This window comes from Lepus europaeus, chromosome 6 (assembly GCF_033115175.1).
Source record: "Lepus europaeus isolate LE1 chromosome 6, mLepTim1.pri, whole genome shotgun sequence".
NCBI classification, from domain to species: Eukaryota; Metazoa; Chordata; class Mammalia; order Lagomorpha; family Leporidae; genus Lepus; species Lepus europaeus.
In genome coordinates, this window is record NC_084832.1 from 16,937,417 (window position 1) to 16,960,211 (window position 22,795).

Here is a 22,795-nt window from a genome sequence, read left to right on the forward strand (position 1 = left end):
ACTCTTGGAGTCCCTGGGCAGTGTGAACCTCTCACTGCAGAACCAGCTGCACTCATGTTCTCTTTCACCTTGTAAGTGCTGGGAGAGAAACAGACAGGACAGTCCTGGGAGGGGGAGGAGGGAGGAGCCCGAGGAGTGTCCGGGACAGTGAGATTTAAGACGTGGCTGCACTCCTGGGTTTTACCCAGAGTGTCAGTGTTCCCAAAGTACAGCAGCCACGCTGGCAATGTTGGATTTTATTTTACAGCAATTGTCAGAAATCCAGAAGTCCAACATGCAGATCAAGTCCAATATCGGCACGCTGAGAGATGCACACGAGCTGAAAGATGGCCATGCTGCGAATCCTCAGGATATCCAACATGTTATGCAGCTTCTCGACAGTCAGGTATGTAGAAAAGGGTGAGAACCACCTGCTTTTTTCTTAGTGAGTCATTTACTGGAAGCATCACCTGCAGAAAACCCTGTTTTTCAGTGTCTGTGAAGGGGAATTGTTCTTTTTTTTTATTGTCTCTAAAAGCATACCTAATTTTGTAATAGCTATTAAGTGCTTGTTGCTTAATAGATATGAATACAGCTAAATAGTTGGTAAAGTTCTTTCCTGTTTTCTTAACAATGCCCATTTAAATTGTTACTATTATTATTTATTTTTCCATATTTCAGACATAGGTCTCACTTTCAAAAAGTGTAGAAAGGCATTTTGAAGCACTATATTTATTTTCAGAGCTGAAATATACCACTCCAATTGCAAACTGATGGTCTTTTACATTTGTCAAACATAACTGTAATCATGTGGAAGTGAAACTCTGTAATTAGCACAAGTTTTGTCTTGTCTACCTTGATTGGTCGGTGGTAGTGGCTTAGGGGAACATTTTTTTTTTTAAAGAGTTATTTTATTTATTTGAAAGATAGAGTTACAGACAGAGATAGAGCCAGAGAGAGAGAGAGAGAGAGAGAGATCTTCCATCTGCTGGTTCACTCCCCAGATCCTAGACAGTTACTGCACAGTTTGATATGAGGGACTTGAGCATCCTCGGTTATCAGTGTTGTAGGGCACCCTGGAGCTGGGCCCCTGTGGATACTGAGGGATGACCATTTTCAGCTAGGGCAGCTCAGAGAGTTCTGAACATCCAGGTCATGGCATTTCCATGGTCCCCTACACTGGACCTGACCACAGACACCTTAGAAGGCAACTCTGTTGTTGTGTACACTTCCCTCCCGTGCATAGCAGTGCCTTCCCCTAATCCTCTCAGTCCACCAGGGGCTGCCCAGCCCGGTGCCCAGTGTGTGGTTAGGGGACCAGGGACCTTGCTCCCACCTTGTCTCCCCTGAATGGAAGGACATGGTTTTGAAGTCTGGAGGTCCCACCCGCTTCTTCTGTCCCCTTGCTGTGAGCTCTGTTCATAGCCCCATCCATGAACTAAAAAACCTTAGTGTTTCCTTTTGGCTTCTTTTGTTGACAAACTAGCACTAATTTTGGTAAATACTATTTTACGGGAACAGAGCCAAGCTCATTCACTTCTGTTGTGTCTCCGGCTGTTCTTCCACAATCAATGGTTGTGAACAAGTTGTCCAGGCACTGGAGTCTAAAATATTGACTATTAGCTTAATGGGCGATCTTTGTAGACTCCCACCTTATGGTATGAGATTAAAACCACTAGCGAATGTGTGCAAGCATTTTCAACTGTGCATAGTTTTTAAAATAACAGTTAAAATTTTGCCAGATAGCTGGATTTCTCACTAAAAAGGAGGCTCCTGTTTTCAGCAGATTTTGTTGTTACGAAATTGTTGTTGCACTCAAATTACTTGTTTCACTCTTCTGTAGGAAAGCAAGTGGTCAGCTCAAGTTCAAGCTCTTCATGAAGAACACAAGAAAGAAAAGAATCAGGTAAGGTTAAGAACCCAAGGGCCTGTGTGCCGGTCATTTTCTTTATAGTAAATGTAGTATTTGTCCACTTAGTAACATTTGTGCAAAAATGTGAAACACAATTAAAACCACTTATAATTCCAATATCAAACATGACCACTGCTACTACTCATTATAATTTCTTTCAGTTTTCTGTCCACACTATTATAAATGTTGCATTTCTGTAAGTCTAGAGCTCTGTCTATATGGACTATGAAACTTGGATTTTACTTTATAGCTTTATATGCTTTTCACCTCATATATTATAAATGTTTTCCTATTTTTTATAAAAAGATTTGAGGGCTGGCGCCGTGGTACACTAGGTTAATCTTCCGCCTGCGGCGCCGGCATTCCATATGGGCACCATGTTCTATCCCCAGTTGCTCCTCTTCCAGTCCAGCTCTCTGCTGTGGCCCAGGAGGGCAGTGGAGGATGGCCCAAGTGCTTGGGCCCCTGCACCCACATGGGAGACCAGGAAGAAGCACCTGGATCCTGGCTTCGGATCGGCGTAGCGCAGGCCATAGCAGCCATTTGGGGAGTGAACCAATGGAAGGAAGACCTTTCTCGCTGTCTCTCTCTCTCTCTCTCTCTCTCACTGTCTATAACTCTACCTGTCAAATAAAAAAAAAGAGTTAAAAAAAAAAGATTTATTTGAAAGGCAGAGTTACAGGGAGGGAGAGGCAGAGGCAGAGGCAGAGAGAGAGAGAGAGAGAGAGAGTTCTTCTATCTGCTGGTTCACTCTCCAAATGGCTACAACAGCTAGGGCTGGACCAGGCCAAAGCCAGGTTCAAGGAGCTTCATCTGGGTCTCCCATGTGTGTGCCCCAAGTACTTGGGCCACAAATGAGTGGCTTCAAATGATAGAATCATTGTCACACAGTTTTGACCCACACGCTCCATTCATGGAATCAATCACTTGTGTTCTCAACTGCAGCTCCTAATGGTTAACTGTATGGTGGAGACTGCAGCTCCCAGAGGCCATGCCCTCTCTCTCAGTGGCTGGGTGACCTCTTCAAGGCCAGCTGGAAAGGGTCTCTCCTGCTTTCATTCTCCCCTTCAAGAAAAGCCTAGATCTTCTTGTTAAAGACTCAGCTGCATAAAATGTGCCCAGGCAGGATGCCCTTCCTTCTTGTGACCTCAGAGTTGATGGGGCTCTGCCTGTAGGTGCAGAGTCTCACCACCTTTGCTGTATTCCATTCACCACATGAATACATCCGCAGGTGCCACCCAGCCCAAGGAAGAGAACATGCAGGTGCATGCACCAGGAGCTGCAACCTTGAAGGTCATCTTAGAATTCTGCCCAGCACCTCCTCTTGCCGCTGTGCACATGTCACCTGAGGCCACTCCATCTAAGTAGGCAGTCCCCTCCCTCTGTCATTGTCACATCCCAGGTGCAGCTCTGATCAGTGCTGCACACAGCCTGCTTCTCTGTGCTCATTTATTGCCTGTCTCTCCAGCAGATCATAGAACTCTGAGTGAAGGGGTCGAACTCTTGAGCTCTCTGCTGTCTTCTGGCATCCACTAATGTGCCTAAAATATGGTTGGCACTCATTAAATACTGGCAGGATGAACGTGGAAGGTAGCTGGCAATCTAGCCTGGGGATCACGCAGCCTTCTTATAGATAGTGAAGTTAGTGCTCACTGTAGGGTTAAAAGAGGCGTCTGTAGGTCTGGGCCTGGTTTGCTCTAGGTTTTCATCATGGGCCCAGGCAGTCCTTGCTCGTGACAATCCTATCCTGTATAGGATGATGACTTTCATCTCCCAGCATGTTTTACCTTCGCCAGCCAAGACGTGGGATCCCAAGAGCATTGGATAGTAGTTTTTCTGTGTCCTAAACAGACCTATTAGACAAGAAATATTCTCTCTTGTCCCTCTATGTTACAGGGAAGTAAAGTTGGCCCATTGTTACCTTGTAGAGGTGTGCGGGAGCTGGCCTGTGTCAGCTTGTGAGTGTATATATCTCTTATCAATCAATCAGAGTGTTTTGTAGTTAGTTTTGTAGAGATTTTTTGTTTTGAAAACTGGTTAATGGTCACACCACTGGGTTCTTGGGAACATTTAGAAATAAACTGAGATTGGAGGTTACCTTAGATTTAATGCTACTCAGAATTCTGTAAGGTATGTATTGTTACCCATTTTACAAATGAGGCAGAAATTCTGCAAAGTAGATAGTGTTACTCATTTTACAAATGAGGCTTTGAAGGATGCTGTCTTGCCCCATTATCACAGATATTTAAATGCAGGCCATACTGTTGTGCTTCAGGGACTTAGCTGGTGGAGAGGAGGAAAGAGAGGGACTGGGCACAGCGGCTGCTTTTCCATAAGGATGAAGACTCTTTCCTTTGAGATGCTCTAAGGTACCAGTACAGGGTACTTCAAACATTTCATAGAAAATGGAACAAAAGGATAAGTTCTTTTGGCTGCAAAACAATTTTGAAATCCATGCATAATTTTTTCAAGATATTTTCCATGAGCATTCCTCAGACCCCTCATAGTCCCTAACCAGGGATGCACTTCAGAATCACCTGCAGCCCTTTTACAAAGTGCATGTGCCCAGTGCTGCCCCCTAAATCCGCTTCAGTAGCTTGGTCTGGGATGTCCATATTTTAGAAAGAAACAAAAACGATTTGGCTGTTCTGATTTGGATCCACTACACTTAATCACTAAAATCTCTACTCTTCATCACTAAAAGCATCTTTAGAGCATTTAGGAACCTGAACTGAATTCAGGTTTCCTTATTAATAGGGAGTAGGTTTTAAATTCTTGTTCCATTAAAACCCACTGCTTTCCAGGCACTCGTGCAAATTTCAGTGGCCTTCTGGCTGAAACAGAACTCAAGCTGCAGTTTGTGTACTTTCTCCCTGTGAGCTGCGATTGCACAGAACACCAACTTTGGTTGCATGGAGGAAGAAGGGCAGGTCTTCCCTGGGTCCTGGTCGCCTTGGATATTCAGAATTGTGTGTGGCCGCCAGGCTGCGCTGCTCTCTCATCTGCTGGTTTAGCCTGTTTAGAAGTTGCTCATATCTTCCTTCTTTTCTCTTAAAGCCCAACAGAAGGGTGAATTCAAACAGGTTTAGTAATCTCTGCCCAAGACCTAACTATTAATTATTCCACATGATTGGTGCCTACTGTGCCCACAATGCACATATTGTATTTCTCTGTTTAGGGGAAGTTGTGTTTGCCAACTTTTTATTGCCTTACCTAGATTCTTGGCAGTCTTTTTTTTTAAATAACATTGGTAGGAGTTCAAAGAAAGTCACAGGTAAGTGATGGGTATGCCCTCATGACCTACCCCAAGATGCTTGAGAGCTGGGGAGGTGCAGAATGGCCATACAGTGAAAGGAAGAGAGGAGGAGTGATGGGGACAGGTGTAGAAAAAAGCATAGAACTTGACATGGTAGATCAAAAAATATGGGCTCTCAGGCTACACATTTTTTGAAATAATTTCTGGGCTTAGACTCTCCACATTCCTCTCTAATTCTTTTCTGGCCCATTCTCATTCCCTACCTGCCTCCCCCCGCCCACCACCACTAAAATTTTATTCCTTTTGTATACCTAACCTCATACCTTATTAAGATATAACTCCTTGCATTGATATAATAGGTACATTATATATAATTTGTCAAGGCCCATGTAATATTTGTGTTGTTTGTCTGGTACATTTCTTAGAGTACAGGCAAATTCTATTTCACTAAATAGTAGTTTATGGAGCTTAGTGACCATCCCCAGAAAAAGTTAGAAGGCAAATTTAGAAACAAACCCTTGTGCTGGTAATTTCTTCCATTCTTAATTCCAGCATCACAATGATGTCATCCCTTAGTGCTATGGTTTGGATGTTGGGTGTATCCCAGAGGCCCATATGTTCCAGGCTTAGTCCTCAAAAAGTCTCGGGTGCATGGTACTAAGAGGATAGAAACTCAATCCAATTACTGTGTTTGGAGGCAGTGCTTTTTGGCAGTGATGAGATTGGATTAAGTTGTTGGCCTGGAGTCCCTGCGATTGGATCATGGTGGCTTTAAAAGGAGAGGCATGGGCAGACACACTCTTCCCCCCCCCCACCCCCCCACGTGCTGCTCCTTGTCCCCACGGGACTCTGCCAGCAGGAAAGAGTTCACTAGAGGCCAGACCGATGGGGCTGCCCGATCTCAGATTAGGAACCTCCAAAACTGTGATCCAAACTAGACCTCTTTGTTCCTCCATAAGTAGCTCGTTTCAGATATTTAGTTATAGTTAAAGAAAAAAGCTAATAAATATACCTAATTTTCCATGTGTCCCATGCCTTCGTCTGTTTTGGGTTGAGACTGGGAAATCTATAGAGGAATCAAGATTTATTGTGACTGATGGTTCTGGGGGCGGGCATGTCTGAAAGTATCAGTTTAGCCTCTTGGTGGAGCCTCATGCTAATTCAGCTCATGGCAGAGAGTGGAAGGGCAAGGGGGCACATGTGAGAGAGACAAAGCACAAAGGGAGCCTTGCTCTGTTGCAACTCATTCCTAGGGTAACCCGTCCAGTCCCTCAAGAGTGATAACACATTCCTATGAGAGGTCATGACTCCCTCTTCACCACTTAATTGTCTTCTAAAGGCCCCACTTCCCCACAACACCACAATGGCAATCACATTTCAGCATGAGTTTGGGAGGGGACAAACCATGTTCAAACTGTAGTTATTTCCCTTCTTCTTGGGGCCTTGGACAACTCCCCATATTATTGATCATATCCCAGACCCTAAGCCTTCATTTGAAAGCCTGGACATTTCTATTGGCCTTTCTGTCTCATTTCAGGCTCAGCATTACCCAGATTGCTTTGGGAGCACTATTCCAGAGCTCTGTAAAAATGCAGTGAAGATTCTAGAAGACTGAAGGCTGTTTTGCAGGCTCCAGTCAGATAGTCTTTCTAGCCTGGTTCAATGTTTGTCCAGCCTCACAGGACACAGAGCACTTCCAAAGCAGGGCTACATGCAATGTGTGTTCTGGCAGTGGTAACTTCAGAGCCAGACTTTGGTCTGGGCTCTGTCCCTCCAGCTTTCTGAATCTGGGTCAAAGTTTCCCCATCCCTACAGTGGGCTTGAAGATACATCCATAACATCGTGGTGTACATTAAACAAGATGAAATGCATCTAGTACACAGTGTTGATTAAAAAGTAACAAGCAAATTGGGGAATGCCAGTCTTGATGTTGTTACAGAGCCATCTCAGAGGCATGTACGTACTGGTTTTCATTTGATCAGCACACCTTATCTCAACTTCCATTCCTCAAGCTTGGAATATCCTTAGTCCTAGCTACCAAGCCTGTTTATTCCCTTGTGGAAGCAGCTACTGAAGTTGCTTTAGGAGCCTTTCCCTAAATTACTGAAAAGAAATTCTTGAATTGTTTCTGTCCAGTGAATGATCTTCCCTGGTGTAATCTACAGATGAATCTGCCTGTGCATCTCTGCATCCCTGTGACTTCTGCATGTCTCCTTTTCTCCCCTCCCTGCATGCATTCCTTCCTATCTCTTTCCACCCTGCCCCACAAATACACACCTTCCTTTTCTCAGTGAGCATTTGTTAAAAACCTGCTAAAGGAAGAAAAAGGGAACTCTTGAAGTGGGAATGTAAATGAGGACAGCCATTGTAGAAAATCATTTGGAGGTTGCTCAAAAAGCAAAAAATGAACTACCATAGGATCCAATGGTCCCACTACCAGTATAAATCCAAGGGAAATGAGACCACTCTGTTGAAGAAACATCTGCGCTTGCACACTTCACTGTAACACTGTTCACAATGACCAAGAAGTGGAAACAACCTAATGTCCATCAACTGATGGACATAAAGAGAACATGGTACATAGACACAGTGGGCTACTACTCACAATCTTCATAAAAAGGATGATGTCTTGTCATTTGCAACAACATGGATGGAACTGGAGGACTTTATATTAAGTGAAATAAGCCAGGCACAGAAAGACAAGTACTGTATGATCTCATTAGTATGTGCAAATGTAAAAATAATAATAACCTCACAGAATTTGGGAGTAGAATGGTGGTCACCAGAGGCTAGAGAGTTGGGGAAAGACTGATTAATGGGTAGTAGTTTATAGTTAGAGAGGAGTAAGAAGTTCTGGTGTTCTGTTGTATCGTAGGGTGACTATAGACAACAATGAGGCACTGCATATTGTTTAAACAAAAGATAAAAGCTAGGAGAAAGGATTTTTGAATCTTTTCACTCTAACGAAATGAAAGATGTTTGAGGAAACAGATATGTTTACTTTGATTTGGATATTATACAGGGTGTACATTAATTGAAACATCTCATGGTGCCCCATAAAATATACCATTTTTATGTGTCAGTTAAAAAGAAAAAGAAAAAATGAAAACAGTGGCCAGCATTGTGGTGCAGTGGGTTAAGCTGCTGCCTGCGGTACCAGCATCCCATATCCCCTATTGGAGCACCCATTCGAGCCCTGGCTGTTCCATTCCTGATCCAGTTCCCTACTGGTATGCCTGGGAAAACAGTGGAAGATGGTCCAAGTAGTTGGACCCCTGCCAATCACGCGGGTGACCCAGATGGAGTTCCAGGCTCCTGGCTTTGGCCTGGTCCAGCTCTGGCCATTGGGGCCATTTAGGGAGTGAACCAGTGGATACAATCTCTATTTCTTCCTTTCTATGTCACTCTACCTTTCAAATAAATAAAATAAATCTTAAACAAAATTAAAAAAAAAAAAAAACTTTGGTAAGGGCCAGCAATTATGCTAGTTGTTGGGATTACAAAATTAATGAAGACATACCCTGTGGCTCAGGGGACACCCCTTCAGTCTTGGATGGTAGACTTGCGAGGATGGAAGTGCATGGGAGTTCAGTGTGGTGGCATGAGCACAGCTCTGGGAGAAGGAACAGCCCATTTGTGTGTTACTTCATGTAACATCCTCATGTGGGCTCAGTTGACCACTTGAGCCACACTGTGAGGTTCTTGTCTTGCATTGTGACCTCCCCAAACACAGATGAACCACGTAGTACAGCAAGGGCCTTGATATGCAGGGATCACAGAGTTTTTCAATAACTGGATGCTCACAGATGGCATAAGGCCAGCAAAGAGGGCAGAACATGCCTGTAAAGGCAGCTTGAAGCCATGGTTAGTGCAGCTTGGAGATGATGCCTTTCTTGATTTTTTTCAGCTCCTATCCTATATAGAGAAACTCCGAACCTCAGTGATAGATGATCTAAATGTAAGTAATGTTTTCTACAAGAAAAGGATCGAAGAGCTAGGCCAGAGACTCCAGGAGCAGAATGAACTGATTGTCACTCAGAGGCAGCAGGTAGGTCTTGCATTAGCTTGGCACCAGCATTCCCAAAGCAATTCATATGTTTTTAGTGTAGAACATTTGTAAGTCATACAAGGTAAAGAAGGTGTACTACTTTTTCCCCTTGTGATTGCTTGGTAAAGTAAATCCAAAAAAATGAAAATTGTGAACAGGTATTTAAGAGCACTGGATTTATTCTGTAAGAATTGAGAATTTGAAGGTAAGTAAGAATTTCTTTCAGAAATTACTTTGAGAAATGGCCAAATCCCAATGCGTTGCTTTTTTAGAACTTTGACCTCCATGCTGTTAAAGTCCTTGTGCCCTGTATCTGTGGGTGATTAGGTGAAAAGGTTAATTGACTAGCAACAGTACCTGCCCATTATCCCGTATGTTCCTATCTAGTTTCAAGTATACATTGCTAGAAGACTGTTTCTCTTTCAGATTAAAGAATTTACCAGTAAACCATTAAGCAGTGTCAACGAACCCAGAGGTAAGTGGACAGGGACTGCGTGCCACAGGTGAGGTGGTCCCCCTAACTGCTTTGCTGGTTTGTGTTGGCCTAGGTGGCATTTTAAAAAATATTTTAATGCAGGAGATCTATTACCACAACCCAGAAAGTTGAGGGATTACAGCTGTTGTAGCTGTATGACACTCTGCCTCAGTTTCCTTAGCTCTAAATTAGGAATAGTAATAGCAACTACATCCGAGGCTTGATCTGCAGATTAAATGGGACAATGCGTGTGAAACAAACCTGTTAAGCACTCACTAGTGTTGGCTGTTATTACTGCAATTACTCTTAATCACGATAAAGAACTATAAAGGCTTGCTGCATTCTCAGTGGTGGTGGTCTGGAGGCTGAACAGTGGATTTGAGTATACCAGCGGTACACATGACCTCCTAGCTGTAGCAATGATAGCTACATTATACATTATACATTATAGCTCCCATCTCTGTGTCATTCAAGAGCTGGGTTGGGGGGAGGCTGGAAGCTACACGTGCAGGTCTCTTTCCCTTCGACCCCAGTCTTGGCTTCTGCATGTCTGAAGTTGTTAAGGAATCTGTCTACTTGAGAAATACCAATTGGGCACAGGTCCTGGGTGCATGAGCTGGGTGTTCTTCCCCCTTGTTTTGAGATAAAGCATTGGGGAAGGAAAGGGTCGTGGTGTCCTATACCTTCTCTTTGAAGAGTGAGATCTCAGGTAGTGAGGAATACCTGTGTATTTTCTCAGCAAAAATATTTAGGTAAAAGTCATTCTAGGAAAAACTGAGCTTTAAAAGTATCTGTGTTGAATATATTCTACTGGGTGAGGCGTGTGTATTGGTAAATTTTGTTTGTTTTCTGGGGGAGATATATTAGGAGAAGCACCACCAACATTTATTCCACAACTTGTGACTGTTGTTATTAACTGAATTCTTTTCATTTCAGGGACTCCTTTAACCTGGCAAGCTTTCGAATCTAAGCCAACTGCCCCAGCTGTACCTAGTAAGTTTCTGTATAGGTTCAGGGCTCTAATGCTAAACCAAAGCATAACTTTCACATTATTCTAGGAGAGTTTTCTTTGAAAACTAATGTGGAGATTACATAACGATTTATTTTGATTTTTGGCTTTGACTTAGTTCCAAAACCCAGGATTGTAAATATCTGTGTAATTTTTGGTTAGCCATGCCTACTTGTTTACAATTTGTCTAATAAAGGGACAACCAAAAATTCTTTGACGTCCCTCCAGTTTATACTTCTAGGCTTCCCAAAGAGAAATATAATATGTAAAATTTTTATCTAAATAAATATGTGTGTTCACCTACCAGGGGTAACTCTTACTGTTGAAGCATATGGTGTGAAAAGTTTGGATGCCACTAACTAGAGAATTCCAGAAAAAAAAAATGGCCCATAGTTCCCCATAGAGAGGCCTTTGTGCCCATGGTGAGAAGGCTAGCTAGGGTGGCTGGCTCACCCCAGTCCTTCTCCCAGCATGGAAAAGGAGGAAAAGGAAAACACACACTCTAAACTTAACTTCTAAAGTTAAGATCAGCAAATCCAAATCATAAAGCAAAATACAGCTTAGGAGATAAAACATTCAGATCTGGATATGATTAATTTAGGTGAGATCAGATCTTTTGATTTTGTAGGCTGGAATAACACTTAGAGCAGGAACAGTTAATATTCTGTGGGTTTGTCATTCCTCCCTCTCTCCCTCCCTCCCTCCCCCATTCCTCCTTCCTTCCCTCCTTTCCTTCCTTCTTTCCTTCCCTTTTTCCTATAAAGGGCTAGCTAATGAATATTCTAGGCTTCATGGACTCCATAGATGATCTTTTTTGCAAATGCTCTGCTATTGTAGTACAAGATCAACCATAGGCAATACTTAAAGGAATGAGCTGATGGTGTTGCAGTGAAACTTTACAAAAACAGGCACAGGCTGGATGTGTCCCATGGGCTGTAGTTTGCCAAACCTTGGTCCTGTAAATGGGTTTGAAGCCTGTATTTCCAGAGTTGTTGGTAATTTGTGAATACTCAAGAGTTGAACACTTCCACTAGTAGCCATTGTAAGGCCACAAAAGATATACCTGTGGAGGCAGCTGAAGTTTATGACCAGTATTTTTTTCATAAAGGATTGGAATTAAATATCTATCTAAATAAACTAGAGAAAGAGGCAGTACCAAAAGGGACGTGTCATTTCATAAAAGCAAACTGGATAGTCCAGAGAGGATCTTCAGATAAGAATTGTCAAATTTGAGGTGGAATCTACCACTCTGGAGAAGATTTAAAATAGAGAGCATTTAGTCTTTCATGAATCTCTAAAGACTAAGAATGATTTGATGCCTTTACTTGGTCTCTTTGGTCCACTGACCAGAGTGCTTTTCAAAATTAATTCATTGTACATGAATGTTCATTACAACATTATTCTTAATAGCCAAAAGTGGAAACAACCCAAATGTCCATCAACAAATGAAGGGATACATGGAAGATGGTCTATTTATATAACAGAATGTTATTTGGCAATAAAAGTACATGTTGATATTGACACATGCCACAACATGTATGAACTATGAAGACATTGTGCCATGTGAAAAAAATCAGATAAAAGGGACCACATATTATATGATTCCACTTAAATGAGACATCTACAATAGGCAAATTCATAGAGACAGACAATAGATAATTGCCTTGGGCAAGGGAAGAAGGTAGAAATGAGGCATGGGTGCACAAAAGGTACATGTGTTTTGCAGGTAGTGGTCAGGGAACCGCTCTAAAATTGGGTAATTGTTTAAAAAAAATAAAATAAAATAAAATTGGGTAATGGTTGTTGAGGCAAGGCCTGTGAACTTACTCAAAGCCACTGAATTGCAAGTTTTAAACAGGTGGATTATATCTCATTGAAACTGTTGTAAGAAGTTAGTTGTGTAATATCTGTGTCATCTGAAACATTTGGCCCTCAGGGTCCGTATGTGTCTTGTCTTACTTGAGGAATGTTTGCATATCATCCTGTTAAGATGTTTACACTTCCATGTGGAACCTGTGAGTTTTTCCCTTTCTGTCATGTTTCAGTGAACGCCCCAGTCTCACAGACTTTGGAAGCTAAATCCAGTCTAACGATGGTACATGGTAAGTTTCAGCCATTGTCTCAGCATTTTATGTGTAGTTACTACTCTGTGTTGATAACTTATTAACCCAAAGAACTTCCGGGGGTGGAGGAGGGTAATTATGCAAGATAAAATATTTCAGTGAGTGCAAAACAGTTAAATAAAACTTCAGTCTTCATACTTAATACTGTTGTAAATTGAACATACCTACCAAAGTTACAAAGCATACTATGTATACAACTGCTGGACTCACAAGTAGAGGTTTTCACTTTATGATTTTTGTGCAATATAGGAGTAGGTATTGGGTAAGAATGAGAGTGACTTGCTTCTAGACCAGCCAACCAGCTCTTGCCACGGGGCATGTGGTTGTTTTTATAACTTTCAGTGTGGCAGCAAATCACCTTTCTTAAACAAACAGTTTCCCTGATTGGTTGGGAAGATCTAGAATGGACATGTGATGGAAACCAAAGAAAATAAGTAGGAATTAGTAGTGAAATTGCTGCAGGATTCAGTTGTTGGACACGATCCAAAGGGCGGATAATTGCTTATTAACATAATCCAGTGGATGAGGTAAAGATTTTTAGCTGTATCTCGCTTTTTATACAATTTAAGTGTTTAGCATTTTCAAAGTATGTTCTTTAGTAGGGAGTTTTCTTACAGTCGGCTGTATAATTATAAATGATTTCAGATGGAAGGAGAAACATCTTTTTCCCATCTCATCTACAAATGTTTTGGAATCTGATGATTATTGCAGTCTACTTTTGGTTTAGCCTTTTAAAAGCTTGGATTTAAATGTGTGATCTAACTGGTCAGTGTAGTGAGACTTTTTATCTTCCTAAATATTCTGGTCTACATGATGGTGTTTAGTAATGATCCTTTTTACTCATGACTGACTCAGAAAAGTGTTTATTGCACCTTATTTTTTTCCTAAGTTCATTTCAGATAAATTAGTTGTCTTGAGCACCCCAACAAAATGTGTAATATAATTCTCCATATATTGGATCTTACTATTTATAAGAGTTTAGAACATGGAGAGTTTTCAACAGTTTGGACCAGTACAGATATGAAGTACATATTGGAATAGTTAAATTTGCTTTAATATTGAATATACAAGAAATTTATCTCTGACAGTCATTCTCTATATTATTTCACATCAGGTCTAAAATCTCTCTGCTGTCTCCTTTTTTAGGGTTGATTTTTATAAGGCATTGTTGGCCATTTCTCTTTTCTACTCCAACAGTGTATCTTGGTTTCTTTTACCTTTTTCCCCCTACTTTGTTAATGCTTGACTTCTTTATGACATACAAAGTTCATATCTTGTCACATATATTTATGATCAGTCACACATCGAATAGGTATATTAAGCTGCCTGGGGTTAACATGTCCTGAAGAACATTAACACTTCTGTAGTCCATGTGATTGGCCTAGGGCTGCATGGATCAATCATGTCCCCTTCCGAGCATCTGCCAGGATTGAAATGACACTACTCTTCAATGCCAGCCAGACCTGGCAATGACCCTGGGATTGGATGTGTGAGCATCTCAATGGGCAGGAACTGAGACTTGGCAAAGGCCCTCTGATGTCCCCCACCTGGCCATTGCCACTTCCCCTGTGCGCTGGGGGCAGGGGAGGTTAGTCATGTATTGTGTAACAGTAATTAGCACATTTACCCTCCCACTCTTATTCCATCTTGAAGCTTGACAAGGTTTTTCTCCATGAAAAATGTCACGGTTACTCATCATCCTAGGTTGGGTAACCTGGGAACGGACTCTGAAGCAGAGAGTCACAGGTGGGAGGTTTACTGGGAAGTGCTCTTGAACAACACTTATGAAGAAACCGGGGTGGGGCAGAGGGGGTGTTGTATCCAGATGTAGCTGTAGCCCTTCCTGCTTGTGAACTTTAGAGCTGGAGTGGGCACTCTGGAATTGTCCTCCACTGAGGAGGCATGGGACTGGCCATTGTTCCCCTGGACTGCCCCACACAGAAGTAAGCTACTCCCTACAAATGAGGGGCATTCACTGAAGGGGACCCACTGTGAGCTGTCAGGAGCCAGCTAGCTTTGCCAGGGCGTCTGTCCGGAAGTGTTCTAGATACAATCAAAACTCTGATAACTCCCCTGCTTTTAACTTTGCTACATAAGCTGAATCAATAAGGCAATTCATAGGAGGAAGCATGGATTCTGGAGAAACTAAGTGATCATGCTTGATTGCCATTTCCTGGATTAAAAAAAAACTCAGAGACATGTTTAGTAGTATGTTTACCTCCAGAGAATATGTTGTTCATTACATTGTGACTACATTGTGATATTACAATGCCCAGAAAATAAAGCACACTGAAGATATTGTTAAACTGACCCATGTGCCTGTTGCTTAGGTTGGCCTAATAACATCCCACCTTTAGAGGGACCACACAAAATGTCCATCTTCTTAGAGCAGCAAGGATGCAAATAATCACTTTTTCCAAAGCCTATGGGGACCTGGTAGGTTCTGCCCATAAACAGAGATCTCCTTTCACTTAGTCTATAAATTTTGAGGGGATTTGTGTGTGCCTACTCTTATCTTACAAGTAGAACGAGGGCTATAAAATCTAGAAGTTATAAATAGAAAAGCTTCCCTAAAACTTTTTATCCGTCATCATTGATTTTCAAAAGGCATTTTTGTTAGGCTTTATAATTATATTTTGCTCTCAAAGTAAATAAATATTTTACATCTCAAGATACTAAAATCATTGCCCAATACGTGACAGGAAATGTATTCTGGAGTTCAGGTGTTTTGTGGCTCTTGACGGAAAGAGTTTCCCTGTCTGAGCACCTCTCACCCAAACAGTGATGCCAAGTGAGGGGACAGAGACTATGGAAGGGATAGGGGATTAGAACTGCTAAAGAAGAATGGATCTCATACATGGCTGGGACCCATGCTAACATACAGTCACATACGGCTGACGTCCTAGATATATATCCTGGAAGAGCCCCCGAGAGTCTTTAGTGAACTTCTATCCCTTAGAGGAGAGTTTTACTTGCCACTTAAAATGTTGGCATTTCTCTAGCTTTGTGCCTTGCCATTCCTTTCACTGACCACAGAGCAATGACACATAATTCTATATGCAAGGCCAAGGCTAGGCATGACCAACAAAGATTCAGAAATGAGGCAGAAGCAAAGAATGTCCCCAAGGAACTTGAAATCTGGAAAGGAGACCGGATGCTTATAATTATGGTGCAAGGTGAGAGCCACTGATAAACTTCATGGGTATCCAGGCCAGAGGGAGATTTCTTCCATGTGGGGGGACTCTGGAAAGACTTCCTGGAACAGCTGACATTGACCATCTGAGTTGAGGTTGCGAATGTATCTGGATGGTGTCCTAGGTGAGGATAATAGAAGAAGGAAAAGATAGCGGGAGAGTACTAGTTGTCTCTGTGGTGCAGATTAATTATAGAGAGGGCAGAAGAGATTTGAGGAAGGTAAGTTATGCTGAGACAGTTCATGGCAGCCATTGAGCGCTGGGTGGCAGCACCCAGGGGTGGTTGTTGGGCAGTATGTAGCTGCAGAATGTTGTAGAGGCTGGGCAGGCAGAATTGAACAAAAGCAGCATGACCAGAGTATGTTCAAAGAATCAGAGCTGTGGGACCAGCTATGGATGTTGGTAATTGTGGATGTGAGATTCCCCTCTTAGGAAACAGGACTATGGTGGCAAGACTGGAGACGAGGGAGTGAGTGTAACAGCTCTTTGGTGGAATTGGCAGAAAGGCTGGGCAAGAGATTGGGGCCAAGGAGAAGGGGAGCTGGAGCATGGTGAGTTCCCACAGTGGGTGGACGGTAGTGCCATTTGGAGAAGTTGAGACGACCAGGCAAGTGAGTGCCAGTCGGGACACATTATAGCTTCATGGCCAAGAACCTGGCCTTTAGAAGTAGACAGTCTGGCATCACAACTGATTCTCTGAGCTGTGGCTTTAGGCGTCCTCACCTATCAAATGGGGAGAAGAGCAATGGCTGCTGCGGTCGACTATCATAAGGATCGGATGAGGCCCAAGCCACTGAGTGAGAAGTGGCTAAGTGTTAGCTTCCGGGTCAGCGATGATGAAGTCCGGCAAGAGATCAGTCAGTGGGAGAAAAGGCTGGCCCAGCTGGAGTACTGGGAGCTTTACTTCCAGGGGTAATGGTAGGAGACGATGAAAGGATTTTTTATCTGGAAAACCCTGGCCAGTTTAGAGGAGACTTAAACCTCAGTGTGTTAAACTTCACCTTGGAAGTCTCAACTCAGAACAAGACCTGGGGTATTTGGAGGCCAGGGTGTTTGGTGGCTGAGAAAGATAAGAATGGCAGGTTCCTCCTGCCCACGTGTGACATCAACCTGCTGGTTTGTGGAATCTTCCCCAGCCCTTGTTGTAGGAGCCAGGTTCAGGAATACCCCCTTCTCCCAGAACTACCCCTGCACCACAGAAGGAAACAGGACAGGAGTTAGCCAGTTTATCCTGCATTTAGAGAAGTAAGTCATAGAAGTATCCCTGTAATAGCGTAAAAAATACAAGTAGGATGATTTTGTGAAGGCTTTATCAAAAACTTCTTCATAACCTTATTATTGTCATTTTTGGAAACTACATAAAATAAAAACAATGTGACTTTAAAAAAAAACCTACTTAAATCTCTGTTTCTGGCAAGTTCAAACTAGTAAAATAGTTGTTTGTAGCATTTTAAACTCTCCATGCTGAGTAACACATTTGAAAAGCACACGTCTGGTGTTTAGCAGCGGTGTGTGGGACCTAGGTGGACGCCAGTTCTCCTTCACAGAGCTGTGTCCATGTTTCACAAGGAAAGTGAATTGTGTTCCCAAAGTTCATTGGAAAATAGTTTGAAATGCATTTCTCCATGTAGCCAACGTGAGATTTGTTGACTGGGGTGCTGGCCAACCTCTGAGAGCCTTGTTATGTAGACCTAAATATATCTGTGTCTATATCTATGTATCTGTGCAGGTTGAGCTTCCCTTAACTGAAACACTTGGCACCAGAAGTGTTTCAGATTTGGGATTTTGGAATATTTGCAAACATGTAATGAGATCTCTTGGGGGTGTGGGACCCAAGTCTAAACATGAAATTCATTTGTGTCTCATACAGCTTATACACACAGGCTAAATAAAGGTAACTTTAAACAATATTTTTAGTGCAGCTACATTTTGACTGTATCCCCCCTTTACATGAGCTCAGGTGTGGAATTTTCCACTTGTGGCATCTTATTGGCACTCAGAAGAGCTTTGGATATTGGAGCATTGTGGATTTCCAATGTTTGGATTCTCTATCTATCTAATCTTTCTGTCTACAATAGAGTACCAGAAATACCATTTAGTAAGTTCAAAGCAAGACCTTCAGAGTAGGAAATGTTAACTCTGAGATATACTTAAAAAACCCTCAGATTGGAGCCTGGCCACCTGACGAGCACTTAGTGATTGATAGTGGTTGTTACCCTGGCTCCTTGCTCATTCTGGGGTCTGGGTTAATACGAAATGCCCTCAGCACTGGGAGGGAAGGTGGAGAGAGAGGCAGGGAGGTACCCTGGATCCACCTCTAACCTGAAGGTGAGTTACCTATGCACCACCTTAGCCAGACCTGCTGGTTGCATTTTATCCCATGTCTGATGTCTGACTGTCATTGTTAAACCTTCAGCCAAAATCTGACCTGCCCCATAAAGTAAACTCCACTCTGTTGTTAAGTGGAGTTGGGTTTTGTTCCTGATACCAACAGGTTTCCTTGTGCACGCATATAACATTTCTCTGGGGGAAAGTCACCCAGAGATCTCATCTGTGCCACTCACAGTCACTGTGGTGGGGTGAGAGTGGGAAGGGCTGCTCTTCATCTGCCCCGCTGTGGGGCAAGGGCCTTTTCCAACCCACAACCTTGCCCTGGTAGCTCTCCAAGAACAGAACAGAACTAGGGTTTGAAACGTGCTTTAGGGATTTGGCATCATATGAGGGCACTTCAACAAGTTCATGGAAAAACAGAATTAAAAGATACGTTTAGGAGTGAGTGTTCAGCTTAGCAGTTAAGATACTCATCAAGTACGCAGGTTTGATTCCCAGCTCTGGCTCCCACGGGGTTCCACCTTCCTGCTAATGTAGACTCTGGGAGGCAGTGGTAATGGCTCAGGTCATTGGGTTCCCACCACTCACATGGAAGACCTGGATTAAGTCCCAGCTCCCAGATTTGACCCTGGCCACTGTGGGCATTTGGGAAATGAACCATTGAATGGCAACTCTCTCTCTCTACCTCAAATAAAATAAGTAAGTAAATATATTTTTTCAAAAGACAATGTAGTTTTTTAAATAATAAGCACTTTCCACGAACTCTTAAAATGTTTTAAATACATTTTATTTACTTATTTATTTCCATTTTTATTTGAAAGGCAGAGAAAGAGCTCTTCCAGCTACTGGTTCACTCCACAAATGCCTGCAAACATTCAGGGCTGGGCCCGGCCAAAGCCAAGAGCCCAGAACACAATCTAGGACTCCCATGTGGGTGGCAGGGACCCAAGTAGTTGAGCCATCGTTTGCCTTCTGGAGTGAGCATTCTCGGGAAGGAGGGTCGGAAGCAAAGGAACCAGGACTTGAACTCCAGTATGAGAAGTGGGTGTCCCAAGATGCAACTTAACTGCTGCGCCAAACATCTGCCCCGCCATGAACTTTTTGAAGATCCCTGGCTTGAAAATGGATCTTAGCTGACCTGTCACATGTCCATATCCTTAAACTTCTTTGTTCCATTGCTTGAAATCCTTGGTGTTAGTGTTAGAGACAAGTAGGAAGTGAGAATTCCAAGATGTCTTTTCCTTTGGGAAATGAAATATTTGTATTAGCTTTCTCTTTAGCCACCTGGTCAAAATATTTCAGAAAGGATGAAGATCTTTTGCAGTGGTGCCCTTCAAAGACTCAGATCAGGCACTGTGTAGATCAGTGAGAACCTTTAACTTAGTTATTTAAAAATGTAACTTCGTTAGAGGGAAGTTAATGCAAAACAACAGAAATAGAAAATACCATGAAGAAGTAAGTGACCCGTTTTAACTGCCTCATTGCAACCCCCTCCCGCCCCCCGCCGGTAAACTGTTGTTATGTAGGCATGATTAAAATACCCTGGTATTATAACTTTTTAAATTGCTTGAACGAGGAAAGTGATGTGACTTTGCTGTTGTCCTGTTGCGCTATTCTGATTTTTCCTCATTAATAGAACAGGCATTCTCGTCGCACATACTGGAACCAATAGAAGAACTTTCAGAGGAAGAAAAAGGTAACAAAGGGCTCGATCAGGGTTTCCTTGTGAAGATTTGCTTCATGTGCTAAAATCCGAGCATTGAAACTAGGAGCCAGTGGTGCCTGTTGCACTGTGTCAACATTAGGTCAGACACTTAGGTTTGGATTATGCTTTAAACCTGTATGCAGCTTTCTGTTCCCTTAATCCCCTAATTCCTGTTGTTTCCGTTTCTTTACTACATTCTTATACAAGTGCATGAGAAATTTCCTATGTCGGAGAACTAAAAAAATAAATAAAATCTAAGTCTTTATTTCAATGCAGATATGTTCTGATCAGGTGACACATTGACACACATATATTTGAGCTAGATGATATGAAAATATTTGTGTCATGGTTTTGATTTCTCATACCTGAATTTAAAATAAATGGGTAAAATGTCCATTTCCAAATTATTTTTAATAGCAAGAAAAGCATCATGTCTGTGTTCTGGATATGGAATACTTATGTGCAAAATAGTATGTTCATGGTAGAATTTCGGAGCTATTTATTACAGGTTTGAGGAGATAATTTAAATTATTACCACTTCATCATTTTACTTGCCAGTTCTAAAAATTGTTTTCTGTCCATTAATTTTTGAGGTTTGTGATGAAAATTTTAAATATAGAAGTATTTCCTAATCCTAGATTTGCAGATCCTGAAAACAATTCAAATCCATTATAATTTCCTTATTAATAATAATACTACCAAATCTTCTCACTAAATCTTCGTTATTAAGAAAGAAAATTGCTAATATCTCATCAATTCTGGTTTTGTCATTTTTGTCAGGAAGAGAAGTAAAATACAATTTTATTTTTTACAAGGTTTCAAATTTAGAATTGACTAAATTGGGCATATTCATCATATGTACATGATATTTTCAAGTCTTAGTCTTGCTATATTTTTATCAATATCTTTTTTATATGTTTAGTGGTGTTTATTTATGTTGCTCCCACGCACCTCTGGAATCTGTGTGACTTTCTATATAACAGACTATTTAATTTAGAATTTCACATCTCCCTGTCACAGTCACTGCCCATATTCGGCACTCATTTTGAGGAGCATTATTTCAATTGCTTCATTTCTTTCTTCTTTGTAATTACTGTTCCAGTGTTTAAAAACAAAGCCAAAATTGTTGAGGGAATTTGGAGGCATTCTGATGGGCCTGACTTTAAAATATATTCCCACCCTCCTTTGAGATCCTCACCTTGTTCCCTTGCCAACAGAAAGAAGAGCTGAGTGGGTCTTTGACAAATCCTTCCAGCAGCCTTGAAGGTGGCCCCAGCCGGGTGTCCAAGGCTATGCCTGGGGCTAATTCCATTCCACAGACCAAGACTGCCACTGTTTACAATCAACTGTTTACAATCAGTTGCCAATGTTTAAAAATCAGAACATCTCACATGAAATATCCTGATTTCTTTGATATTTCTTGAAAACCCCAGAAACCCTGGGCATGGAGTCCACAGAGCACCATTGAGTTAGGCTGAATAACAGCCTTGGCTATGGAAGCAGCCACAGCAATTGCAGTGGCCACCATCCTGCTTCCCTTTCTGCCCCACTTTGCCACCTTTGCCCCACCAGGGACTATGAGTTTGTAAGCCCTAACAGTGAAGAGAAATAGCACTTAAAAATTGTGTCCTTAATAGATTTTCAACCATTCCTGTTGGTTTCCCGCAGACAGGATGAACACATCTTGCCGTGTTGGAGTTGTGAATAATGATGCATCATTTTATTTTCAAGCTTCCTGTCTCCTCAATCCATATCATTGATAAATGTTCAAGACGTTAAATCCCCTCTTCTTCAAAGAATTGTTGAAATGCATTGGAGGGTTTATAAAGAAAGGTCACATAATTTTGAAACTGGAACTTCAGGTCCATGTGGTTGACAATTATTTTTAAAAATGAGCCAGAGAGGACTCTAAGAGGAATTGTGATTCCCCACCATCATTCAGTTGAGTCTGTTGACTTGGAGTTCCAGGTTTCACCCACTGAATCACTCTGCCTGTGCTGCATGAGTTTCTGTCCATTGAAAGGTGGGAGTTTGAGATCATTGACAGCAGACACCATCATAGGTTGTGGCCATCATTAAGACTCCATACTAAGTAAGAAAATAATCTTTGCTACCCTCCATGTGTTCAGAAAGAGCTCTGGTAGGAGAGAGGAGAGTACTGATGGCCACAGAAAGTGTCCCAGAGTGCAAGTGCTACGGGAACCACTGACTGTATTCTTGGCAACTTCCTGGCGTCAGCATACATGCAGCTGATTAATTGCCACCAATAAATTCCTCGGCTTGTGCTAACACTTCAGAGATCAATACCTGTGAAGCTAGGTTTTGGTAGTGGCTTTGCCAAAGCACTGTGACTGCTGTAAGGGGGAAGGTGCACACGCTGCCTGTTCCTGCGTACTTGCTTTCTGATACTTGTGTACAGGCTGCTGTCTATAGGATATGACTGCATAAGGACCAGAAGGCAATCTCAGAGGCTTTTGCCTTTCAGAAACTTGAAGCACAAGGGAATTAGGTGTCTGTTCCAGGTCTTGGAGTCTAATTTGTGACCCAGATGGAACTAAAGTCCAGGTTTTCGGCTTTTCTATGGTTTAATGCTAACAGCCAATGAAGAATGGCAAGTTGGTGGCCTTTGGAGAAGTGTCTGTACCTCCCTGGGTTTCCTGTCCTCACGGGGAGCATGAGAAAGGTTTTTATGAGATGATAGATGTAGTCCCTTCCAACCCAGAAATCCTGTTTATTTTGTTATTACTTGCTTTGCACTATAAT

At 42.2% G+C, this 22,795-nt stretch overlaps 1 protein-coding gene across 2 annotated transcripts in view; it reads left to right on the forward strand.

The window, feature by feature from the left end:
- Positions 1-22,795, forward strand: part of DZIP1 (DAZ interacting zinc finger protein 1) — a 55,224-nt gene that overhangs the window by 13,555 nt on the left and 18,874 nt on the right. The window contains exons 6-12 of one of the 2 annotated variants that reach the window (XM_062194023.1): positions 248-385; positions 1,823-1,885; positions 9,055-9,195; positions 9,622-9,670; positions 10,607-10,663; positions 12,725-12,781; positions 19,964-20,023. In XM_062194023.1, coding sequence (XP_062050007.1) covers positions 248-385; positions 1,823-1,885; positions 9,055-9,195; positions 9,622-9,670; positions 10,607-10,663; positions 12,725-12,781; positions 19,964-20,023 — 565 coding nt within the window. The remainder of the gene's footprint in view (positions 1-247; positions 386-1,822; positions 1,886-9,054; positions 9,196-9,621; positions 9,671-10,606; positions 10,664-12,724; positions 12,782-19,963; positions 20,024-22,795) is intronic. The other variant, XM_062194024.1, reaches the window with a different exon arrangement.